At 42.5% G+C, this 22,086-nt stretch overlaps 1 protein-coding gene across 3 annotated transcripts in view; it reads right to left on the reverse strand.

Annotated features, from left to right (window-relative positions):
* Window positions 1–22,086, reverse strand: part of HHAT (hedgehog acyltransferase) — a 346,077-nt gene that overhangs the window by 46,789 nt on the left and 277,202 nt on the right. For all 3 annotated transcript variants that reach the window (XM_031004964.3, XM_055378934.2, XM_063708819.1), the window contains one exon: window positions 7,112–7,256. In XM_031004964.3, the coding sequence (XP_030860824.2) occupies window positions 7,112–7,256 (145 nt within the window). The remainder of the gene's footprint in view (window positions 1–7,111; window positions 7,257–22,086) is intronic.

Genomic DNA, 22,086 nt, shown 5'->3' on the forward strand with positions numbered 1-22,086 from the left:
GGAGAGATTGCTTCTGCTTCCCAATAGTTCCAGCAAAAGCTCTGGAATTGTATCACACAGGGAGATGGACCCTACTGCCTGGCAAGTCCTGGGTCGCATGTTGCTTGCAGATCTTAGATATGGGGTGTGCCCCACCTGAATCACACAGATTGAGAGCGGGTGGGAGAGATCTGTTCCCAAAGGAAAAGCAGGGGGCTGTTACCAAAGAATGGGAAACAAACACTGAGCAGGCAAAACTGCAGCAGTCCTCAACACCACCCTTGAAATTCCCTGAAGATAACAAATCTCACTTGTGTCCTTCTGTGAAATTTAAGTATTATTTCTTTTGACAGGGAGATTCACATTTTAAGGAGGCTAGTGGCACATCCAAATTGCTATTATAACCAAATCTCTTCAGAAAGAAGCTATGGTAGTGGTGTCACCAAGGGGTGTTCTGCACCATAGCAATTGCCCATGTCAGCATGCTGCGGTAGGCTGAGTAACGGCTCCTCTAGAGATGCCCACCCTCTAAGCCCCCAGACCTGTCAAAGTCACCTCACACAGCAATAGGGACCTTGCTAAGGTGATCAAAATGAGAGATTTTGAGATGGGAGATTACTCTGGACTATCCGGGCAGGCCCAATGGAATGATAAAGGTCATTATAAGAAAGACAGAGGAGGAGGCCAGGCGCGGTGGCTCACTCCTGTAATCCTAGCACTTCGGGAGGCTGAGGTGGGCAGATCATGAGGTCAGGAGTTCAAGACCAGCCTGACGAACATGGTGAAACCCCGTCTCTACTAAATATACAAAAATTAGCCGGGTGTGGTTGTACGCACCTGTAATCCCAGCTACTCGGGAGGCTGAAGCAGGAGAATACCTTGAACTCCGGAGGCGGAGGTTGCAGTGAGCCGAGATCATGCCACTGCACTCCAACCTGGGTGACAGAGACTCCGTCTCAAAAAAAAAAAACCGAAACAGGAGGAGACAGCAAGACAAGAGGCAGATATGTGTGACAGGAGCAGAGAGATGAAGAAACATGGTTTGAAGATGCTACACTGCTGGCTTTGAAGATAGAGGAAGGAAGGAAGGAAGGCATGAGCCAAAAGAAACCCATCTCTATAAATTGGAAAAGGTAAGGAAACAGCTTCTCCCCTATAGCCTCCAGAAGGAACCAGCCTTGCCAACACCTTGACTTTAGCCCAGTGAGACTGATTTCAAACTTCTGGTCTTCGCAACTGTAAGAAAAATAAACTTGTGTTGTTTTAAGCCAACAAGTTTGTAATAACTTGTTACAGTAGCCATAGGGAACCAATGTGGCAACACAGCAAGTGGTCAGGGTTCAGTGCCCTGGAAACTCTGATTAGCAGGAAAAAGTTTCCATAACCTAGCACAAAAGATTTAAGTGTTCTCTGGTTGAAAGCCCTTCCTGGGTGTTTTAGAATTTGTTTCAGCTTTAACATAACCCCAGGTGCACTTCTGAATAAGGACTTTCACTCACTATTCCTCACATTCTATGCCTGGTTGACTTGGCTGGAATTACTTGTAGGAAAACTAATGCCCAAGGCCTCTGGCTGGCCATGTGGCATACAGTAAAGAAACCAAGGCTTCTGCAAGTCTTGACATTCAGATTCCAAGAATGGTCATAAATGGACCAATGATGTAAACACGGATAGACTGTCTAACCTACATCTACATGTCAACCTCATCACCCTTAGGTATGATGCACAGGAAGCACCTGCTTCTCAAACTCTTCTAGAACTCTCAGAGGATCCAGTGAGGCAGAGACACAATCAATGATAGCAGTGAAAACTCCACTTAGAGGGAAGGGCTAGGAAAGACCGTGAAACAAAGTCATCAGAAAGGATGGCCTCTGAGACACCGACACCTGCCCTCTGTCCTCTTTCATCAGAAATGAAATTTTTAATCCCAAGAATTTAAGAAGATATGATGGGAATGAGTTTCTATTTAATCACAACCCTCCAGAATCTCTAGTGCAATACTCCAGTTCAGCTTTAAATAAAATGCCTGTCCAGAACCATTTGAGTTAGGAGACAAATAAACTGCTCAGACAAGCTAGTAATCAGGGAGAAAATATACTTTCTCTTCTCTCAGCTAGAAATAGCAAGAAAATATGGGGACCTGCATAAGAAAATTACCAGCTCCTCTCTCACTGCAATCTAGAGGGAAAAAGAACCAAATTCTCCTTGCCTTGGCATGGGGTCACTCCAGGAGCTAAGTGTTAAGGCAGAGCTTGCCAAAATAGATCAGATAATAGAAGGAAAAACAAACATCCATGTGTGTACGTGTGCATGTGTGTACAGGTGTGTGTGTGTAATGAGGCATCAGACAGGGCAATGTTTGGTGGATGCCACATCTCTACCAAGCTCTTGTCACTGCAACATTATCACTGGATCACCCCACTGATCCAGGCCCCACCACTTGGGAAATGTTTTGGTTTTCCTTTTTTTTCTTTTTTTTAAACAAAGTCCATGGCTTCCCTGGACAAAAGCAGGCAGACTTTTCAGAAGAAGCACCATTCTGCACCCATACAAACATTATAAGGCTCTCCGCCCTCTCAAGGCCAGATATATTCCCAGTGTATAAACACCCCCCTTGAATACTTTTTCTCCTCATTACCCCAGGACGGTGGAGAGATCACTGCCAAGATGCTTAGGTCACAGCTGGTTTATGGGGACTGGCCTTGCTGATCTGGAGTTACAACTCATTGATACCTTTGAATTACAGAGCTCTATTCAGCTGCTTGTTGAAGATATTATGCTTCAATGTCAAAGATTTATGGTAGGCATGAGAAAGCTCCTTCTATTAACAAGTGCTTCTGAGAGCCAAAGGGCTTGTAAAAAGCAACCTGCATTGGTCTCTGCAAAGCATGACACAGCAGAGTTCCTCCTAGAACAGCATTTGGACCAAATCTCCAGCCATATCCTTCTCAGATCCATGGACCAGCTAAGTCTTTTAAATAAAGTTTGTGAGCCCTAGATATGCATATTCCTCAAGCAGCTTGAAGTAAACTTCAATAGTAAAAATTTGGAGTTTTTTTAAAGCAAAAACATAGATTCCTTATTTTCTGCTGAATAAACTGAACACTACTTCTTCAACCTCAGCAGCAGAGGTAACACTTCCTGACCAAAACTGTTTTGTGGATGACACATTACCAGAGCCCTAGGTCTGCCACTGAGCATTTCTATCCCTTGCCTTCAGACTCTGTCTTCCACTCTTTAGACAGCAGGGCAGGTGCACAACAGAAAGGGAAGGGTCTGGTTTTACAGCCTCATGTCACCCATATGACCCACAGAGACCAGGACAAACATTTTCATGGAAATCACTAAAATAAACTTTGTAGTTTAGAGCAAACAAATCTATGGCTAAATTCAAGTGAACTGGTGACAGGAAGATACCAATTTTAAGACAACTTTTCCAGGCGAATCATGAGATACTTCTAGGCACATCAGTGATGCCAGGAGAGGGCTCCCTGGGAAACAACGAGGTGTATCTTTTAAGACACATGTGTATCCACACCCTATTAGCTGTGAGGTGTCTGCAAATCTCCTCAATAATCCCTATCTCCTAGACACCCGTCTGCCCCTTCCTGCTCTTCCAGGACTCTGAGGTGAGACCTGTTAGAGGAATGTGGTGTCAGTGGTTCCTCCCTCTTGCTGCAGCAGGTCCCAACCCATCAAGGTGCAGAGGGAAGGGCCACCTTTCCCTTAAACCTGGAAATCTAGACACTGAGCTTAAATGCTCTCCATCCCTAAAGTCAGCATTCTCACTTGCTTCACTCTATTTCCTCAGTGTGTAAAGATGGGCTCTGGAGCAACAGGAACTGATCATGTGTCCCAGGGAAGATGCCAAGACTACAAGGCTGTCAAAGGTGCACATTTGTCAACAACTCCATATACAGTTTGACAATCCCTTAACTAAACTTTCTGGGGTCAGATGAGTTTCAGAATTCAGATTTTTTTAATTTTAGAAAGCTCATATATGAACACCCCCAGCAGAGACTGAGGGAGCATCGTATAGACTCATTATTTTTTTTCACCAAAACATGAATATTCATATTAATCTTCTATCAAGTCAAATTAGTTATGAAATGAAATCCAGAGTTCTCCAGGATGGGAGATTGGGCACCATCTGGTTCACTTTCCTCCAAGAGATATCTAAACCCAATCCTACAGGGACAAAAACCCACAGCAAGGAATAGACGAAGCGGCAACTGCCAAAACCCCAGCAGACATTCCCTGACTCAGGAGGCCCATGGGATGGACCAGCAGAGATGCAAACAGGCTCATTTGGACAATCACTGACATAGAAAAAGCCTTGTAAGCTGAGCTTCTCTGGCCTCAGAACCCAGAAGAGAGATGATTCCACAGAGCCCTCCACTTTTATAGAATCAGAGTTCCCAGGGCTGTGGCACCTGAGTCCAAGGAGGACACAAATAGTGCGTTCAGTCATAGACCATAGCTGGTCCCATGAGGCAGCAGCAGACCAGGTTTTCAGAGCCCAATCCCATGTGACTGAGGTTAACTCCATAGGATGTCAGGCAAGTCACACTTTGATCTTCCTGCCTTTCTCTCTGCCCCCTTCAATACCAGCATTTCCTGGGGTTTCTCCCACCTGTTCTCTTCTCATTCTACACAGCTCTGTGGTTAATTGTGTCTACTCCCCTGGCCTCACACACAATCTTTACGCCCTTGACCCCCACACATCTCAATCACTGGTCCCACCATCTTCTCCAACTCATATTTCCAACTGCCTCTTGGGCATTTCTGACCAGGCCCATGTGCCTCTCCTGCTGTGCCATAGATAGCTGGTGCACACTGATATCTGCATGCTTCCCTACACACCCCTGCCCTGTACTTGGGTTGGTCATATGACTGGCTCTGGCCAATGACATGTAAGCAGAAATGTCATATGTTTGAGCACCTGGTGCACCAGTCTCATGTTCTCTTCCCCTCCATGATGCCAGGACAAGACAGTGGAGAATCAAAACAAAGATTCTAGGTCCTGGAGTCACTGCTTAGAAAAAGCCACTGGATTTGTATTGAACTGTCAGAGAAACAAACTTCTATGGTGAGAAATTACTAAGATTTTGGAGTTTCACACAAAGCAGCCAGTGTTAATTTCCCTGATATGCCTGCCTTTTCTACCTAGCAAACTCCTACTAAATTATTACTTCAATTCAAATGCCACCTCTTCTGAAAAGCCTATCTTCTGTGGAAAGTCAGCTACTCTATCCTGTGACCTCCAGTAACTCACTCATACATCCAGCAGAGCAATTCCCTGAATCTACTGCACATTTTTGTGTGTTTGGCACTCACATTCGTGTGAGCTTCCTTTTTCATCTCTGTGTTCTCAGTGCCTCGCAAGTAGCAAACATCCAATGCATTTGATTTAGGGAAGCGAAAATCAGAGCCTCCTCATTATGTGACAAACAAAGCAAGTCAGCACTTTCCGCCCCCCCTCAAGTCACAATGTTCTTATCATTGTGCTAGGTTCTGTGAGAGGAGCCAAGAAAAGTAAAGGATGCTGTAACCCACCTTTATCTTTAGATCCATAATACCCTATTATCTCTCATCTTTATTAAAGGACAGCTTTCGCTTAGAAAGTACGTGGTCTTTTCAGGAACTATCAGCTAAAACATCGCACAGAAAACAAGATCAAAGAAGGGTCTTTTAGTGACAAGATTAAAGTAGAATAGGACTCTCTCTTGGCCCTTTGAGCCTGGCTCACCGAAGGCTGCCAGAGTTTAGGCCCATGGTCTGCCATTCTGGAATACTGCAGCTGTGTTGCTGTTATTTCTGGTGTGAAAAGAGCTGCCGCAAAAGCACTGCTGCCTCCTCAGGGACCCAGATGTGGAGATAATGGGCCAGCTGTGCAGAGTTATGTCATCACCACTTGGCAAAGCTTCCCAAAGCAAAAGCACAAGACTGTGTCACTGGGCAGGGAGCAGAGCAGGGATCTTCTCTTTTAAGATGCAGCAAGTTGGCTATAGTAGTATGTACCATGAGTAGTTCCAAATCTCCCAATTCTCTTATAGATATGATGTAACTCAGTCCCAGCCCAAGGGAAATGGTGACCATAAATAAACAACGATCAATTATTAATAGAATATTTTGACAACTCCCACATAGTAGCAGTTTACATGCTGCAAGTATGGTTTTGCTTTGGATATTCAGATTATCTATTTAATGCATATTAAACATAAGGTTGGCCCCTAGTATTCACACAAAAATACCCACAACCAAGAGCTGTGGCAAACACAGATGCCATGCCCACAGCTTCAGGAGAGCACAAGGAAGCTTCTAGGGCAGATTCCTAGTAGGACGTTCAGAGCAATAAACAAAACAAGGTTAGATTTTGCAGTATATTGCAGGCTAGGACCCACAGACAGTAGGTGTCTTTGTTGTCTGTTGATTATAACAGAATATCTAAAACTGTATAATTTATAAAGAAATGGAATTTATTTCTTACAGCTACGGAAGCTGAGAAGTCCAAGCTCAAGGGGCTGCATCCGGTGAAGACCTTGCTGGTGGGAACTCTCTGTAGAGTCCCCAGGTAGCACAGGGCATCACGTGATGAGGAGGCTGAGCATCCTATCTCAGGTCTTTCTTCCTCTTCTTGTAAAGTCACCAGTCCCACTTCCATAATAACCCATTAATCCATGAATGGGTTAATCCATTCATGAGGGCAGACCCCTCATGATCCAATCACCTCTTAAAGGCCTCATCTCTTAATAATGCCAATTGGGGATTAAGTTTCAACATGAGTTTTGAAGGGAATATTCAACCACAGCAGTAGGAAAGATTAAGAAATATCAAATAATTGGAAACATAGTGTAATGGAAGGGAATATACACTTTGGGAGAGTTGGAATAATACCTTTTGGTGTTAAACAAGTATCACATACAGGAGATATGGGGTACCTCAAAAACAGGGGACACTTAAAGTCATAGCCAAACTTGGGAAATTATTCCTGGCTGGTACTTTAGAGGTCACATACCATGAACATAACAATGAATGACTTCCCCCAAATCCCATCCATCCCATGTATGATCCCATCCGCATACATGGAAAACAAGAAACTGACTGAAAACAGCACTGTCAAGCAACTTACCTTGTATGAAGATCCTATTCCAGTAGGTTTTCCCAACCTCATTGCCCCCAAGAAATACCAGGTTGGACAGGATCAGCATCGAGGTGGAACAAGAAGCAAGGGCAGCGTGGAATCGACGGCGAGCTTGTGGGGAGAAGTATCGGGCCTACGGGAAAAATGGCAAGAAAGCATCTCATGACAAGGGTGGAAAAAATGGGGCTAAGACACCATCCAGCTTTCTCTGTCACCAGCCCAGGATGCCTCCCCACAGAGCCCAAACCAGGTCATTATTTAAACAGCTCTCAAAACTTCAATTCCTGTCTGGGCGTGGCGGCTCATGCCTATAATCTCACAGTTTGGGAGGCCAAGGTGGGAGGATCACTTGGGCCCAGGAGTTCAAGACCAGCCTAGGCAACATAGTGATATACCATCTCTACAAAAACAATTTAAAAATTAGCTGGGCATGGTGGCATATGCCTGTAGTCCCAGCTACTCGGGAGGCTAAGGTGGGAGGATTGCTTCAGCCCAGGAGTTCGAGGCTGCAGTGAGCCATGATCACACCACAGGACTCCAAGTCTGGGTGACAGAACAAGATCGTGTCTCGAAACAAAACAAAACTGTACTCTTGCACCATGTTCATTCCACCCTAAGGAAAGAAGTGACATACCCCAAGTTGTTTCTTTGAGGTGGAACAAAATGCGAGGGCTTCCCTCTGACATGTGGAATACAAGCACTGACGCCAGTTAGGATTTAGCAGCCCTCCCACCTCCACTTGCTTTCTGCATGTAAACCTACAGGTGCAAGAACTTCAAACTGCTGTCTGTGATAACTAGTATACATAGCTCCATGGAATTAGGTCAAGATCAGCATGATCCTCTGGGCCAGTTACACTGACTCTGGGAAGCCATCCAACCACCCCCTAAACCTGACATGCTATTAAGAGCAATCTCATAATAAGAGTGTAGGACAATCAGTGTGAGCCGAGCCTACTGCTGGAATCAGAGCTCAGGCCCACACTTCACCCGTGGCACACGTCGGCACTGAGGATGAAGTGTATCGGCGTGCCTGAAATACTCAAGGCTGGAGGGATGTTTTACAGCATCACAATAAAGAATTCCACTTGTCCTTCCTAGCTCTTTATTGCACTTCTCCTTTTAAGATTTTCCCAGGGATTTCATAAAGCAAACAAGGCCTTTATCCTGACTGTTCTGGGAGCCCCTCCGAGTGAGGTCGCCGTGCTGGAGTGTGCGAGCCCTATCAGCACATGCACGGGGACCACCCCAAGGAACCGTGTGTTCAGAATGAGAACCAGGTACAGCACAGCAGCTGGACATGCAGGGGCCCAGGGTATCTGATAAGCACCTCCGCCTAATCCACAGACACAGAGAAAGAGGGAGCAAAGGGTCTGGAGATATTTCCTGAATATCCTCCAGAAACCCACACATCTCTAGGGTCATGTGCACCCTAATTTCAGCTGCATTCCAATTACAAACAGAACTCGGAATGACTCAATGACAGCAGCCGATGCAATTCATGACAGGCAAAAAGGACTAAATTGGAGGGCGAGTCTTCAGCAAGAGGCTTACTTATTATGCGGCCCTGCTGTGAATCTCCTGTGACTGCTTTGGAATCATGGTCAGTGTCCTCTCCATCTAGAGAAATGAATTTCTGACTCCTCCTGTTCTCTCCTGCCAGCCCCAGGGTCTGTTCTTAACTCTCAGATCTGGCTGCTACCCTCTGTCACCCCATCTCCCCACCCACGGCTCTCTGCTCCAACATCACTGTGGAACGTGCTTTTACTGCTGCCAGATGCAAGTGTAGCCTGCTCACAGAGAAGCTGTGCAGTGGACAGTGAGATGTCTGCCCGATCATGGTTGTTCTGGAATGCTCTCCAGTGATGTAGGGTGTCTCTACTTAGAGGCCACCAGGCAAGATTACCTCTAGTCTTGCCCCTGCTCTAGGAGGCCACAGGCACGTACAAGAGGACACTTGTCAGACAAGACCTGGTAAGAGATAACTACATGGTGTGAAAACTGTTAATGAGAGAGAAATGGGGAAGGAGCAGGCTTATTATTCACCACTCTTCACCTCTGAGAATAATGGGACATTAATCTACCACTTTCTGCATTCTAAAGCAGAGGAAGATATTTTCTGGGTATTACTGACTCAATTAGCAGTAACTAGGGAGGCAGGGTGAGAGGAAGTTGGGAGACAGAGGAAGATCCAAAATGGATTAAGAAAATATGAATTGTCTTAATTGACATAAATGCGTCCAAGTAATTCTCTCCAGATACTGCAGTTACTAACAAGACATTTGATTCCTAAGGGATCCACTGAGTCTGACACTCCACCACTTCTGTTCTAACCCCATCAGTCTCCCCCAGCCTCACAACCTGAGAAGGGAACACAAAGGCCCTGTGTGATTTTTCCTTTGTTAACATCAACTACCGAGAGTGCACATAACTTGTTAAGCTAAGTGGCTCTTCTTTTGTGGGAAGTGATTACAATTATTAAATAATCAACAGAGGTACTGAGAGAGGAAGACTCTCTTTGCATGGGGCTGCTAAGCAGGACTGTGGAGCTGATACTTGGGGCAGGGTAAGGACTGGACACAGCAGGAGGAGGAGCTGAGGGCCAAGGGAGGTAAGAACAGACAGCGTGTATTGGAGGCATAGGACTCCTCTGTCCAGCCCTGAGGCCCCAGCTCCCACCGTGCTTCCTTTGATTCTGTGATTACCCCCATATTCTAAGCTACATGGTTCCATAAATTCCTTATCTACTTAGAAAAAAAAAAAAAAAGTCAAAATCATACCAACTGTGAAGGAGCTGCTGATCTCAGAGATAGGAAGGAGGGGGGGGGGCAGCTAAAATCTGAAATGAATGACTACAATTCAATTTTTATAAATGTTTTTTAAAAATTTAGAAATTAAAAAAAAATTAAATAAGCAAGAATGTTAAAGCACAGCCTGTTAGAATCAAACTAAAAGGATTTAAAGGAGAAATCAAGATGCCCATAGGCAATTCTTGATTATCCCCCAGGGTGAGTGGGTAGGAGACAAAATAGACGATGATCAAGGAATCCAAAAACCTAATTTTATCCAACAGCCTCATCCTCTGACAAAACTAGCCATGCCACTAAGCAGCTAAATGAACAGAGCATTGTTCCTTTTCACAGTGAAACAGTGGGGAAAAAGAATGATGGGCTACAGGAAAGGAAAAGGGGGTGGGATCTGTCAGGTTCATCCACAAGAGGGTAATAACTAACAGCAAAGGGGACAGGAATCTCAGCTGCAATCCATCTCTCCTCTTTGCATTCTCTGGACATTTTGGAAGGTGATGGCTTTGACATCAGGGATCTCTCTCTCCACCTTGGGAACCTCCTGGCTCAGCTACTGGTTTATAGGAGCTCTAGGGGTAAGTTCCCAGGAGGAAACAGGTCATATGGACAAAATTAGAGGGTATATTCCCTTTGACCAGCCAGCTACATCAATAAATCTAACTTTCGGAATCTCTAGGGCCACAGGGCCAAAGCCTCCATTTTAAAGGCTTTTTCTCTTACACTCTCCTTTCCATAGTCCTACAGCGATTACCCCTGTGGTCCTTCATCACCGGGATGCAAGCCTCACTGAGTGGGAGGCATGCCTCATGTGTTAAGTCACCATCCTCATGGCTTAGATACTTGAAAACTCCCTTGACAAGAGAATTCATGTTGAAGAATTATAAACGAAATGGGGGAATATCAGAAGACAGTGAAAAGCCATCAGGTATGACAAAGAGAGTTGCCAAGTTCATCAGCTAAGGCAATAATGGACAAATAGAATTTGATTTTCATTAATAGGAATTTATCAGGATAAAAGAGAGTTCTGGTCTGGTCCTGGTCTCTTCTCAGAGTGTAGATTAGTCTGTAGCAATCTGATTTCCTGGCAGCAAAAAAATGAGAGTGGCACTATACCCCAGGAGATGTTTGAAAAGTTGCTGGGCATGTTTGGTTGTCTCAATGACTACAAGGCAATGTGGCATTTGGTGGGCAGGGGCCAGGGATAATAAGCACACTGCAATGTGCAGGACGGAGCCATCCTGCCCAAAAGGTCAGCAGAGCCCTGTTGAGAAAGGACAAATTGTTCTCCCCTACATTCGTCACAGAGCAGGGTTCTTGCTTGGTCTATGGGGGCATTAGGAGTAATGCCAAAAATGCACCCCCTTTCCTCTGGGACCCAGAGAAATGCATCCCAGGCCAGGGAATGTTCCTTCACAGTATTCAACCACTAGGCCCCTCCTATCCTGCCCACCATGTGGCATCACATGGAGAGTGAGGAGGAGCCTCCTGTGCCCCCGGCCACAGACAGGCAAGGTGTAGCCACCAATTCCAAGCTTCCTCCCCTGACACTCCTGAAATCCAGAAGAAAGAGGAAGAATGGGAGGTGGGGCACATTAGAATCACTTTGTTCTCAGGCAGGGGTGACCAGTTCTCCACATGGTCTCTACGGTACATGACAGAGGGGTGGGTCGGGGCAGTTTCTCTCCCTGTGAATGTGAATATACCCACTCTTCAGGTGCAAGGGCAGGTGCTAGACTTTTGGCCTGGTTACAGCAAGCCCCTCAGAACACTGGCCTAGGGCAGACCTCCAATTCCTCTGAGTAGTTTGCCTGTGATCCAAGAGACTGAGATGAGATTGAGGAATGTCACGACAACACTCAGCTATGGCAACACTTGGCTTTAAACTTCCGTCTAAGACACTGACTTCCAAAGGGAAGGACTGCAACCCAAACCAACCAAACCTTAGGGCTAAACTAAACTTATGTCAAACTCGTTTGTACTTCCAGGTGTGAGGTGTCCGTGGCTTCCTGTGTATATTCAAATCTCCATGGCAACTCATCCCTCTTTTCCAGGCAGCATCCTTTCCCTGGAAATCACAGGATTGGTGGGGGCAAACAAGCCGGGGATGGGGGGCTGTAGGAATGTGGGTCAAAAGCAAAACTAGGAACATACATGGGGAAGGGAGGCAGATGACACAGTCGGGCTGGAGGCTGTGGGCTTGCCAGCCCCTCACTCATCCACAGAGGGGCTATATGTGGGGCTGAGACAGGAGGTGGGGACAGGCTGAGCATCTGGAGGAGCAGATGGCCGGAGGAATGGCTGCTGGAGACTGTGACAAAGGCTTGGCAAGTGGGACCTGATGCTGCTTATTTTTAAGTGGTGGAGAAGCTAAAAACAGAAACTGGGTGGGTTTGAGCAGCTGGACACAGTTCTTCCATATAATCACTGAAGTTTTCCATTTTCTAATAAAAATGCTAACCACAAGGTAAGAGAGGATGAAAAAGGCAATGGCAAGGGAGGGGTCGGTGAGAGAGCAAATGAGGGGTGAACACCCCAGAGACTGTAAAGATGAGGCCAGAGACAACAAGAGACACAATTATAACTCTCAAGAAAGAGAAGAACGGCCACAGTGACACACTGAAAGTCAGGAGGACTCAGATTCCAAAGTCATTCCAAGGCCCATGTCCCATCTCTGTGCCAACCTGTAGGACATGTTTCCCCTTCTCAAAATATTCAGTCATTTTCAGCTAGAAGTCTGTGTTTCACCAGTTTCCCCTCTTTCATGTTCCTACCAGCATAGTAGGTTCCTCAAGGATAGGGCAGGACCGTTTCTCAACTATGCAGCATCCAAGAACCACGCATATCCTACGTGTGCTCAATGATTAGCTATCACCCATCTCGCTCTTTGCCCTAAATAAGTTACAGAATCTCCTGAGTTCCTTAATGTTCTATCCCACCCTATATCCAAGCTGAATGAATACATGAAGAGCCTTTGAAAGCAATACCTCCTCCTTCCTTCAAGTGTACAGACTTCAAACAACATCAGGTCAATGCAGTTATATTTTCCGAACTCTGTGTGCATACTCCTGAGAGAGAATCAAATACCTGCAGCAATGAAGGCAAAGCCAGATTTGTTTAATTGGACAAGTTACCTTCCTCATAGTTTAGATGTCCAGCTTAGTTTAAAAACTGCAGAGGCCAAAGTTTAGCATTTAAATCCATGCAGTACATGCAAGAATTTCAGAGCACTTTCAAATAACTAAGGAAACAACTGGCTCTGTCTAGTTAGAGAACTTAAGCCATGTTTGGGGTGCCTGGGTTCCTGCTAAAAGTTCCAGATTGAGCAATAGTACTGCCTTACCCTGAGTTCTTACTTTTCCACTGCCATGGCTCCACCTCCAGTCTGCATATCTCTGCTTCAAGTTTTCCAGAAGCCTCAATTTCAACTGACAGGTCATACTCTAGACTTCCTCTCTCTACTTCATCAAGCACATTATGTGTCTCTACTCTGCAAAATGCTTTGATATTTCTTCACTGCTTAGAGACTGAAATCCAAAATGGGAAGGCATTTTAAACTGGATCCCATTTTATTTCCTAATCTTAACTCTCACCACTTTTTATCAATGACATGGCTGTCTTCAGTGTTCCACAAACATAACATGGGCTTCCATATTTCTGTGACTTAGCAAAAGCTGTTCTCTCTAGTTTGAATGCATCTTCCTTATTCTTCAAGCCCCAGCTTAATGTCAGCTCAGGAGAGCAACAGCTTTGGACCAGCCCAACTTAGGTTTAGGTTCTATATTTCCACCTTCTACCTGTGTTGCCCAGGACATGCTGAGGCTCTTCATTTACCTAATTCACAATTGACATTTGATAAATGTAGATCATCCCAATCCTAGCAAAGTCAGTCACCCAATTTCTGTGTTTCTATAACCCATGGGCTAGACAATATCAATCTATGTTTTAGATAAATACAGCTTGTGATGCAAAAAATTCACTGTGTGAGCAGCTTTACTTATACTGTAAAGTAGGTAAAAACTATTCATATTTTACAAATGAAGAACTAGAAGAGCAGAGAGATTAAGTAACTTACCTGAATTATATACCGGTAAGTGCAGTGCAAGAATTCACATACGTTTCTCTAATTGAACATCTTCATGCTCCTACTACATTACACAACTTCATATCTGTGTGGCAGTGCGGATTCCCTTCTCTCAACTGCAACCTTCAAGATCTTTGCCTCTTGAGTGCCATACACAAAGTGGATTTTCAAGAAATGTTTGTTCAACAAATATGTCGTGCATGTATCCCACTAACAATGGTTGGCAGATACCAACTGTCGATTTCAAATGCCATATGTCTTCAAGAACATATGGCTTACAATGACACTGGCATTTTTAAAAGTAACTGGGATCCACAAGTGTAGTAGGAGATTTAGCAAATCTCCCCAGAAAATGACATCGAACAGAGCAAAATAAAAAATATAAAATATCTGCATAAAAATTAATAGGCCCTGGGGGAAAAGGGGGGGTTGGAGAGATGTTGGCTGGTCAAAGGATTCAAAATTTCAATTAGATAGGAGGAATAAGTTGAAGTAATCTATTGTACAACACAGTGACTATATAGTTAATAACAATATATCATATTCTTGAAAATCACTAAGAGAGTAGATTTTAAGTGTTGTCACCACAGAAAATAAGTGAGGTAGTGCATGTTAATTTGCTTAATTAAGCCATTCCACAGGTATACACATTTCAAAATATGTTTTGCACAATACATCTTTGTGTGTCATTTAAAAATTTTTAAAGTGGGGGGCCGTTCCAAGATGGCCGAATAGGAACAGCTCCAGTCTACAGCTCCCAGCGTGAGTATAGCAGAAGACAGGTGATTTCTGCATTTCCAACTGAGCTTTGAAGAGAGTAGTGGTTCTCCCAGCACGCAGCTTGAGATCTGAGAACAGACAGACTGCCTCCTCAAGTGGGTCCCTGACCCCCGAGTAGCCTAACTGGGAGGCACCCCCCAGTAGGGGCAGACTGACACCTCACACGGCCAGGTACCCCTCTGAGATGAAACCTCCAGAGAAACGATCAGGCAGCAACATTTGCTGTTCAGCAATATTCGCTGTTCTGCAGCCTCCGCTGCTAACACCTAGGCAAACAGAGTCTGGAGTGGACCTCCAGCAAACTCCAACAGACCTGCAGCTGAGGGTCCTGACTGTTAGAAGGAAAACTAACAAACAGAAAGGACATCCACACCAAAACCCCATCTGTACGTCACCAACATCAAAGACCAAAGGTAGATAAAACCACAAAGATGGGGAAAAAACAGAACAAAAAAACTGAAAATTCTAAAAATCAGAGTGCCTCTCCTCCTTCAAAGGAATGCAGCTCCTCACCAGCAATGGAACAAAGCTGGACGGAGAATGAATTTGACGAGTTGAGAGAAGAAGGCTTCAGACGATCAAACTTCTCCGAGCTAAAGGAGGAAGTTCGAACCCATCGCAAAGAAGTTAAAAACATTGAAAAAAGATTAGACGAATGGCTAACTAGAATAACCAATGCAGAGAAATCCTTAAATTTACAAGAACTCAAACAAATTTACAATAAAAAAACAACCCCATCAAAAAGTGGGCAAAGGATATGAACAGACACTTCTCAAAAGAAGACATTTAATGCAGCCAAAAGACACATGAAAAAATGCTCACCATCACTGGCCATCAGAGAAATGCAAATGAAAACCACAATGAGATATCATCTCACACCAGTTAGAATGGCAATCATTAAAAAGTCAGGAAACAACAGGTGCTGGACAGGATGTGGAGAAATAGGAACACTATTACACTGTTGGTGGGACCTAAACTAGTTCAACCATTGTGGAAGACAGTGTGGTGATTCCTCAGGGATCTAGAACTGGAAATACCATTTGACCCAGCCATCCCATTACTAGGCATATACCCAAAGGAATATAAATCATGCTGCTATAAAGACACATGCACACATATGTTTATTGCGGCACTATTCACAATAGCAAAGACTTGGAACCAACCCAAATGTCCAACAACGATAGACTGGATTAAGAAAATGTGGCACATATACACCATGGAATACTATGCAGCCATAAAAAAGGATGAGTTCATGTCCTTTTTAGGGACATGGATGAAGCTGGAAACCATCATTCTCAGCAAACTATCACAAGGACAAAAAACCAAACACCGCATGTTCTCACTCATAGGTGGGAATTGAACAATGAGAACACTTGGACACAGGAAAGGGAACATCACACACTAGGGCCTGTTGTGGGGTGGGGGGAGGGGGGAGGGATAGCATTAGGAGATATACCTAATGTAAATGATGAGTTAATGGGTGCAGCACACCAACATGGCACATGTATACATATGTAACAAACCTGCACATTGTGCACATGTATCCTAGAATGTAAAGTATAATAAATATATATTAAAAAATTTTTTTAAAGGAAAACAATAGACCGAGCATCCAAATGAGAAAGAAAGAAGTAAAATGATTTCTGTTCACAGATTACATGTACAAAACCCTAAAAATTCTACCAAAAATTTAAACAAATTCAGCAAAGTTGCAGGATACAAAAATCAATGTGCAAAAAAACAGTTGTGTATCTCTATGTACTAACAATGAGCAACCTGAAAAGGAAATTAAGAAAGCAATTCTATTTATAATGGAATCAAAAAGAATAAAATACTTAGGAATAAACTAAACTAGGGAGGCAAAAAATTTGTATAATGAAACTACAAAACAACGCTGAAAGAAGACATAAATACAAAGATATCCCACGTTCATAGATGAGAGGAATTTTTTTTTTTTTTTTTTGAGGCAGGGTCTCACTCTGTCTCCAGGCTGGAGTGCAGTGGCACAATCATGACTCACTGCAGCTTAGACTTCCTGGGCTCAAGCAATCCTCCCACCTCAGCCTCCTAAGAAGCTGGGACCACAGGTGTGGCTAATTGCAATTGGCTAATTGTTTGCTTTTTTGTAGAGTCAAAGTCTCACTATGCTGCCCAGGCAGGTCTCAAACTCCTGGGCTCAAGTGGTCCTCCCACCTCAGCCTCACAAAGTGCTGGAATTATAGGCATGAGCCACTGCACCCAGTTGGGAAGAATATTGTTAAAATAACAATACTACCCAAAGTGATCCACAGGTCCAATATAATCCCTATCAAAATCCCAATGACATTCTTTGGAAAAATAGAAAACCCCATCCTAAAATTCACCTGAGATCTCAAATGGCCCCAACTGGCCAAAACAACCTTGAAAAAGCAGAACAAAGTTGCAGGACACAAACTTCCTGATTTTAACACTTAAAGCTACAATAATCAAAACTGTGTGGTACTGACATAAAGATAAACATATAGACCAATGGAATAGAATAGAGAGACCAGAAATAAACCCTTATATACGGTTAAATAGTTTTCAACAAGGCCAAATGATTCTCAACAAGGGCAGAAAGAGCATTTAATGAGGAAAGAACAGTTTTTCCAACAAATGGTTCTGGAAAAACTGGATATACACATGCAAAAGAATGAAACTGGACCCTTATACCATATACAAAAATTAACTCAAAAGGGTTCAAATATCTAAAAAGAAGAACTAAAACTATAAAACTCTTAAAAGAAAACAGGGGGAGACCTTCATGACATTGGATTTAGCAATGATTTCTTGGCTATGACACAAAAAGCACCGTCAACAAAAGTAAAAAGAGATAAACTTGACCTTACCAAATTAACTTTTATGCATCAAATGATACTATTAACAGAGTAAAAAGACAACCCAGGAATGGGAGAAAAGATCTGCAATCACATATTGATAAGAGCTTAATATCCAGAATATATCAAGAACTCCTACAACACAACAACCAAAAAAATCCAATTTTAAAAATGGACAAAGAATTTGAATATACATTTATCCAAAGAAGATATACAAATGGCCAGTAAGCACAAAAACACCATAAAGGAAATGCAAATCAAAACCATGAGATATCACTTCACACCTTCTAAGGTGGCTATATCAAAAACAAAATAACACGTGTTGATGAGAACATGAAGAAATCTTAAGCCCTATGTATTGCTGGTGAGAATGTAAAATGGTAGAGCCACTGTGGAAAACAGTACATAGGTTTCTCAAAAAATTAAACACAAAATTGCCATATGATCCAGCAATTTCATTTCTAGGTATATACAAAAAAGAGTTGAAAGGGACTCAAACAGATATTTGTACACCAGTGTACACAGCAGTATTATTCACAACAGGCAAAAGGTGGAAACAACCCAAATGTCTATCAATGGATGAGTGAGTAAACAGAGTAATATATACATAAAATGGCATTTTAGCCTTAAAAAGGAAAGAAGTTTTGATGTATGCCACAACATGAATGAACTTTGAAGACATTATGCTAAGTGAAATAAGCCAGACACAAACAGACAAACATTGTATGGTTGCATTTATATAAGATACCTAAAACAGTCAAATATATAGAGACAGAAAGTAGAATAGTGGCTACTAGGGACTGAAAGAGGAAAGGATGAGAGGTTTCAGATTAGGATGATGAAAAAGTTCTGGAGATTGAGGGTGGTGATGGTTGTAAAACAATACGAATGTTTTTAATACCCCTTAATTGTATACCCAAATGTGGTTAAAATGGCAAATTATATGTTAAGTATACTTCATCACAATAAAAACATTAACAGGCCTTTGCCAATAGATATATGGAAGAGTGAATACATGCAGTTTTCAAACGCAGGTGGGCCATAATCAAACTCAACATGTATTAAACCAGGAAAGGAGCCTAAATACATTCTAAGAAGCTATCATGAAGGCCAGCGTCATCCTGATGTCAAAACATGGCAGAGATACAACAAAAAAAGAACACTTCAGGTCAATATCCTTGATGAACATTGATGTAAAAATCCTCAATAAAATACCAGCAAACCAAATCCAGCAGCACGTCAAAAAGCTTATGCACCACAATCAAGTTGGCTTCATCCCTGGGATGCAAAGTTGGTTCCACATACGCAAATCAATAAAGGTGATTCATCACATAAACAGAACTAAAGACAAAAAACCACATGATTATCACAATAGATGCAGAAAAGGCCTTCGAGAAAATTCAACATCCCTCCTCGTTAAAAACTCTCAATAAACTAGGTATTGAAGAAACATACCTCAAAATATAAGAGTGATATATGACAAACCCATAGCCAACATCATACTAAATGGGCAAAAGCAGAAACTGCTCCTCTTGAAAACCAGCACTAGACAAGGATGCTCTCTCTCACCATTCCTATTCAACATAGTATTGGTAGCTCTGGCCAGGGCAATCAGGCAAGAGAAATAAATAAAGCGCATTCAAATAGGAAGAGAGGAAGTCAAATTATCTTTGGAAATGACATGATCCTATCTTTAGAAAACCCCATCATCTCAGCCCAAAAGCTACTTAAGCTGATAAGCAACTTCAGCAAAGTCTCAGCATATAAAAATAATGTGCAAAAATCCCTAGCATTCCTATACACCAACAACAGGCAAGCAGAGGGCTAAATCATGAATTAACTCCCACTAACGATTGCTACAAAAAGAAAAAAATACCTAGGAATACAGCTAACAAGGGAAGTGAAGGACCTCTTCAAGGAGAACTACAAACTACTGCTCAAATAAATCAGTGAGGACACAAGTGGAAGAACATTCCATGCTCATGGATAGGTATAATCAATATCGTGAAAATGGCCATACTGCCCAAAGTAATTCATAGATTCAGTGTTATTCCCATTAAACTATCATTGACATCATTCACAGAATTAGAAAAAACTATTTTAAAATTCATATGGAACCAAAAAAGAGCCCAAATAGCCAAGGCAAATCCTAAGCAAAAAGAACAAGTCTGGAGGCATCAGGCTACCTGACTTCAAACTATAGTACAAGGCTACAATAACCAAAACTATGCGTCTGGTACAAGAACAGACACAGAGACTGATAGAACAGAATAAAGAACCCAGAAATGAGACCGCATACCTATAACCATCTGATCTCCAACAAACCTGACAAAAACAAGCAATGGGGAAACAATTCCCTATTTAAAAAATGGTGCTGGGAGAACTGGCTAGCCACATGCAGAAAATTGAAACTGGACCTCTTCCTTATACCATATAAAAAATTAATTCAAGATGGATTAAAGACTTAAATATAAAATCCAAAACTATAAAAACCCTAGAAGAAAATCTAGGCAATACTATTCAGGACATAGGTACAGGCAAAGATTTCATGACAAAATCCCCAAAAGCAATTGCAACAAAAGCAAAAATTGACAAATGGCATCTAATTAAACTAAAGAGCTTCTGCACAGCAAAATAAACTATCAGAGTGAACAGACAACTTACAGAATGTGAGTAAATATTTGCAATCTATCCATATGACAAAGGTCTACTATCCAGCATCTATGAGGAACTTAAATAAATCTACAAGAGAAAAACAAGCAACCCCATTAAAAAGTAGGGAAAGGACATGAAAGACAATTCTCAAAAGAAGACACACATGTGGCCAACATATTTTTAAAAAGCTCAACATCACTGATCATTAGAGAAATGCAAATCAAAACCACAACGAGATAGCATCTCATGCCAGTCAGAATGGCAATTATAAAAAAGTCAAAAGAGCAAATGCTGGCAAGGTGGCAGAGAAAACAAAACAAAACAAAACACTTTTACACTGTTGGTGGGAGTGTAAGTTAACTCAACCAATGTGAAAGACACTGTGGCAATTCCTCAAAGACCTAGAAGCAGAAATACCATTTGGCCCAGGAATCCCATTACTGGGTATATACCCAAGGGAATATAAATCATTCTATTATAAAGATACTTGCACACGTATGTTCACTGCAGCACTACTCACAATAGCAAAGACATGGAGTCAATCTAAACGCCCATCAATGATAGATTGGACAAAGAAAAATGTGGTATATATACACCATGAAATACTATGTAGCCAAAAAAAGAAATAAGATCACATCCTTTGAAGGGACATGGATGGAGTTGAAAGCCATTATCCTCAGCAAACTAATGCAGGAAGAGAAAACCAAGCACCTCATGTTCTCACTTATAAGTGGGAGCTGAATGATGAGAACACATGGACCCATGGTGGGGAACAACACACAATGGGGCCTGTTGAGGGGCTAGGGAGAGGGAAAGCATCAGGAAGAACAGCTAATGGATGCTAGGCTTAATACCTAGGTGATGAGATGATCTGTGCAGCATACCACCATGGCACACATCTACCTATATAATAAATCTGCACATCCTGCACATGTACCCCTAAACTTAAAAGTTGAAAACATAAAGAAAGAAAGTTACCATAAAAACTATGCTCACTGATAACATTGCAATAAAATAATGAATATCAACAATTTGCAAGAATTAACACACCATTACGTTTTTAAAAATTTCACTCATTCAAACCAAAAGTTTTTATTTAAGGAAAAACAAAATGAGTAAACTTTAGCAATTTTTATCAATTAAGAAAATTAGGCAAAATAAATAAGAAGATATATAGAAAATTTTTAAATCTTTGGAGATTATATAACAATATATTTGCAGACATAGCTTAAAAAGGTAAATTATCTAGCAAATATAAATTACCTAAATTTTGAATAAAAGGAGCAGAAAGTTTGAAAAAGCACAACCATAGTGATATTGTTAGGCTTTGTGTCCCCACACAAATCTCATCTTGAATTGTAATCCCCATAAACACCACGTGTCAAAGAAGAGACCAGGTGGAGGTCATTGAGTCATGGGGTTAGTTTCCCCCATGCTGTTCACATGATAGTGGGTTTTCATGAGCTCTGATGGTTTTATAAGGGGCTCTTCCCCCTTCGCTTGGCACTTCCTCTTTTAGCCTTGTGAAGAAGGTGCCTTGCATCCCCTTCACCTTCCGCCATGATTGTAAGTTTCCTGAGGCCTCCCCAGCCATGTTGAACTGTGAGTCAATTCAGTTTTGTCCCCTCTGGAGGATGCAGCAACAAGATGCCATCTTGGAGGGAGAGACTGGGCCCTCACCAGACACTTAAATGGCCAGTGTCTTGATCTCTGACTCCCAGCCTCCAGGACTCTAGGAAATAAATTTCTGTTCTTCATAAATTACCCTGTCTCAGGTATTTCATTA

Source organism: Gorilla gorilla, chromosome 1 (genome assembly GCF_029281585.2).
Source record: "Gorilla gorilla gorilla isolate KB3781 chromosome 1, NHGRI_mGorGor1-v2.1_pri, whole genome shotgun sequence".
NCBI classification, from domain to species: domain Eukaryota; kingdom Metazoa; phylum Chordata; class Mammalia; order Primates; family Hominidae; genus Gorilla; species Gorilla gorilla.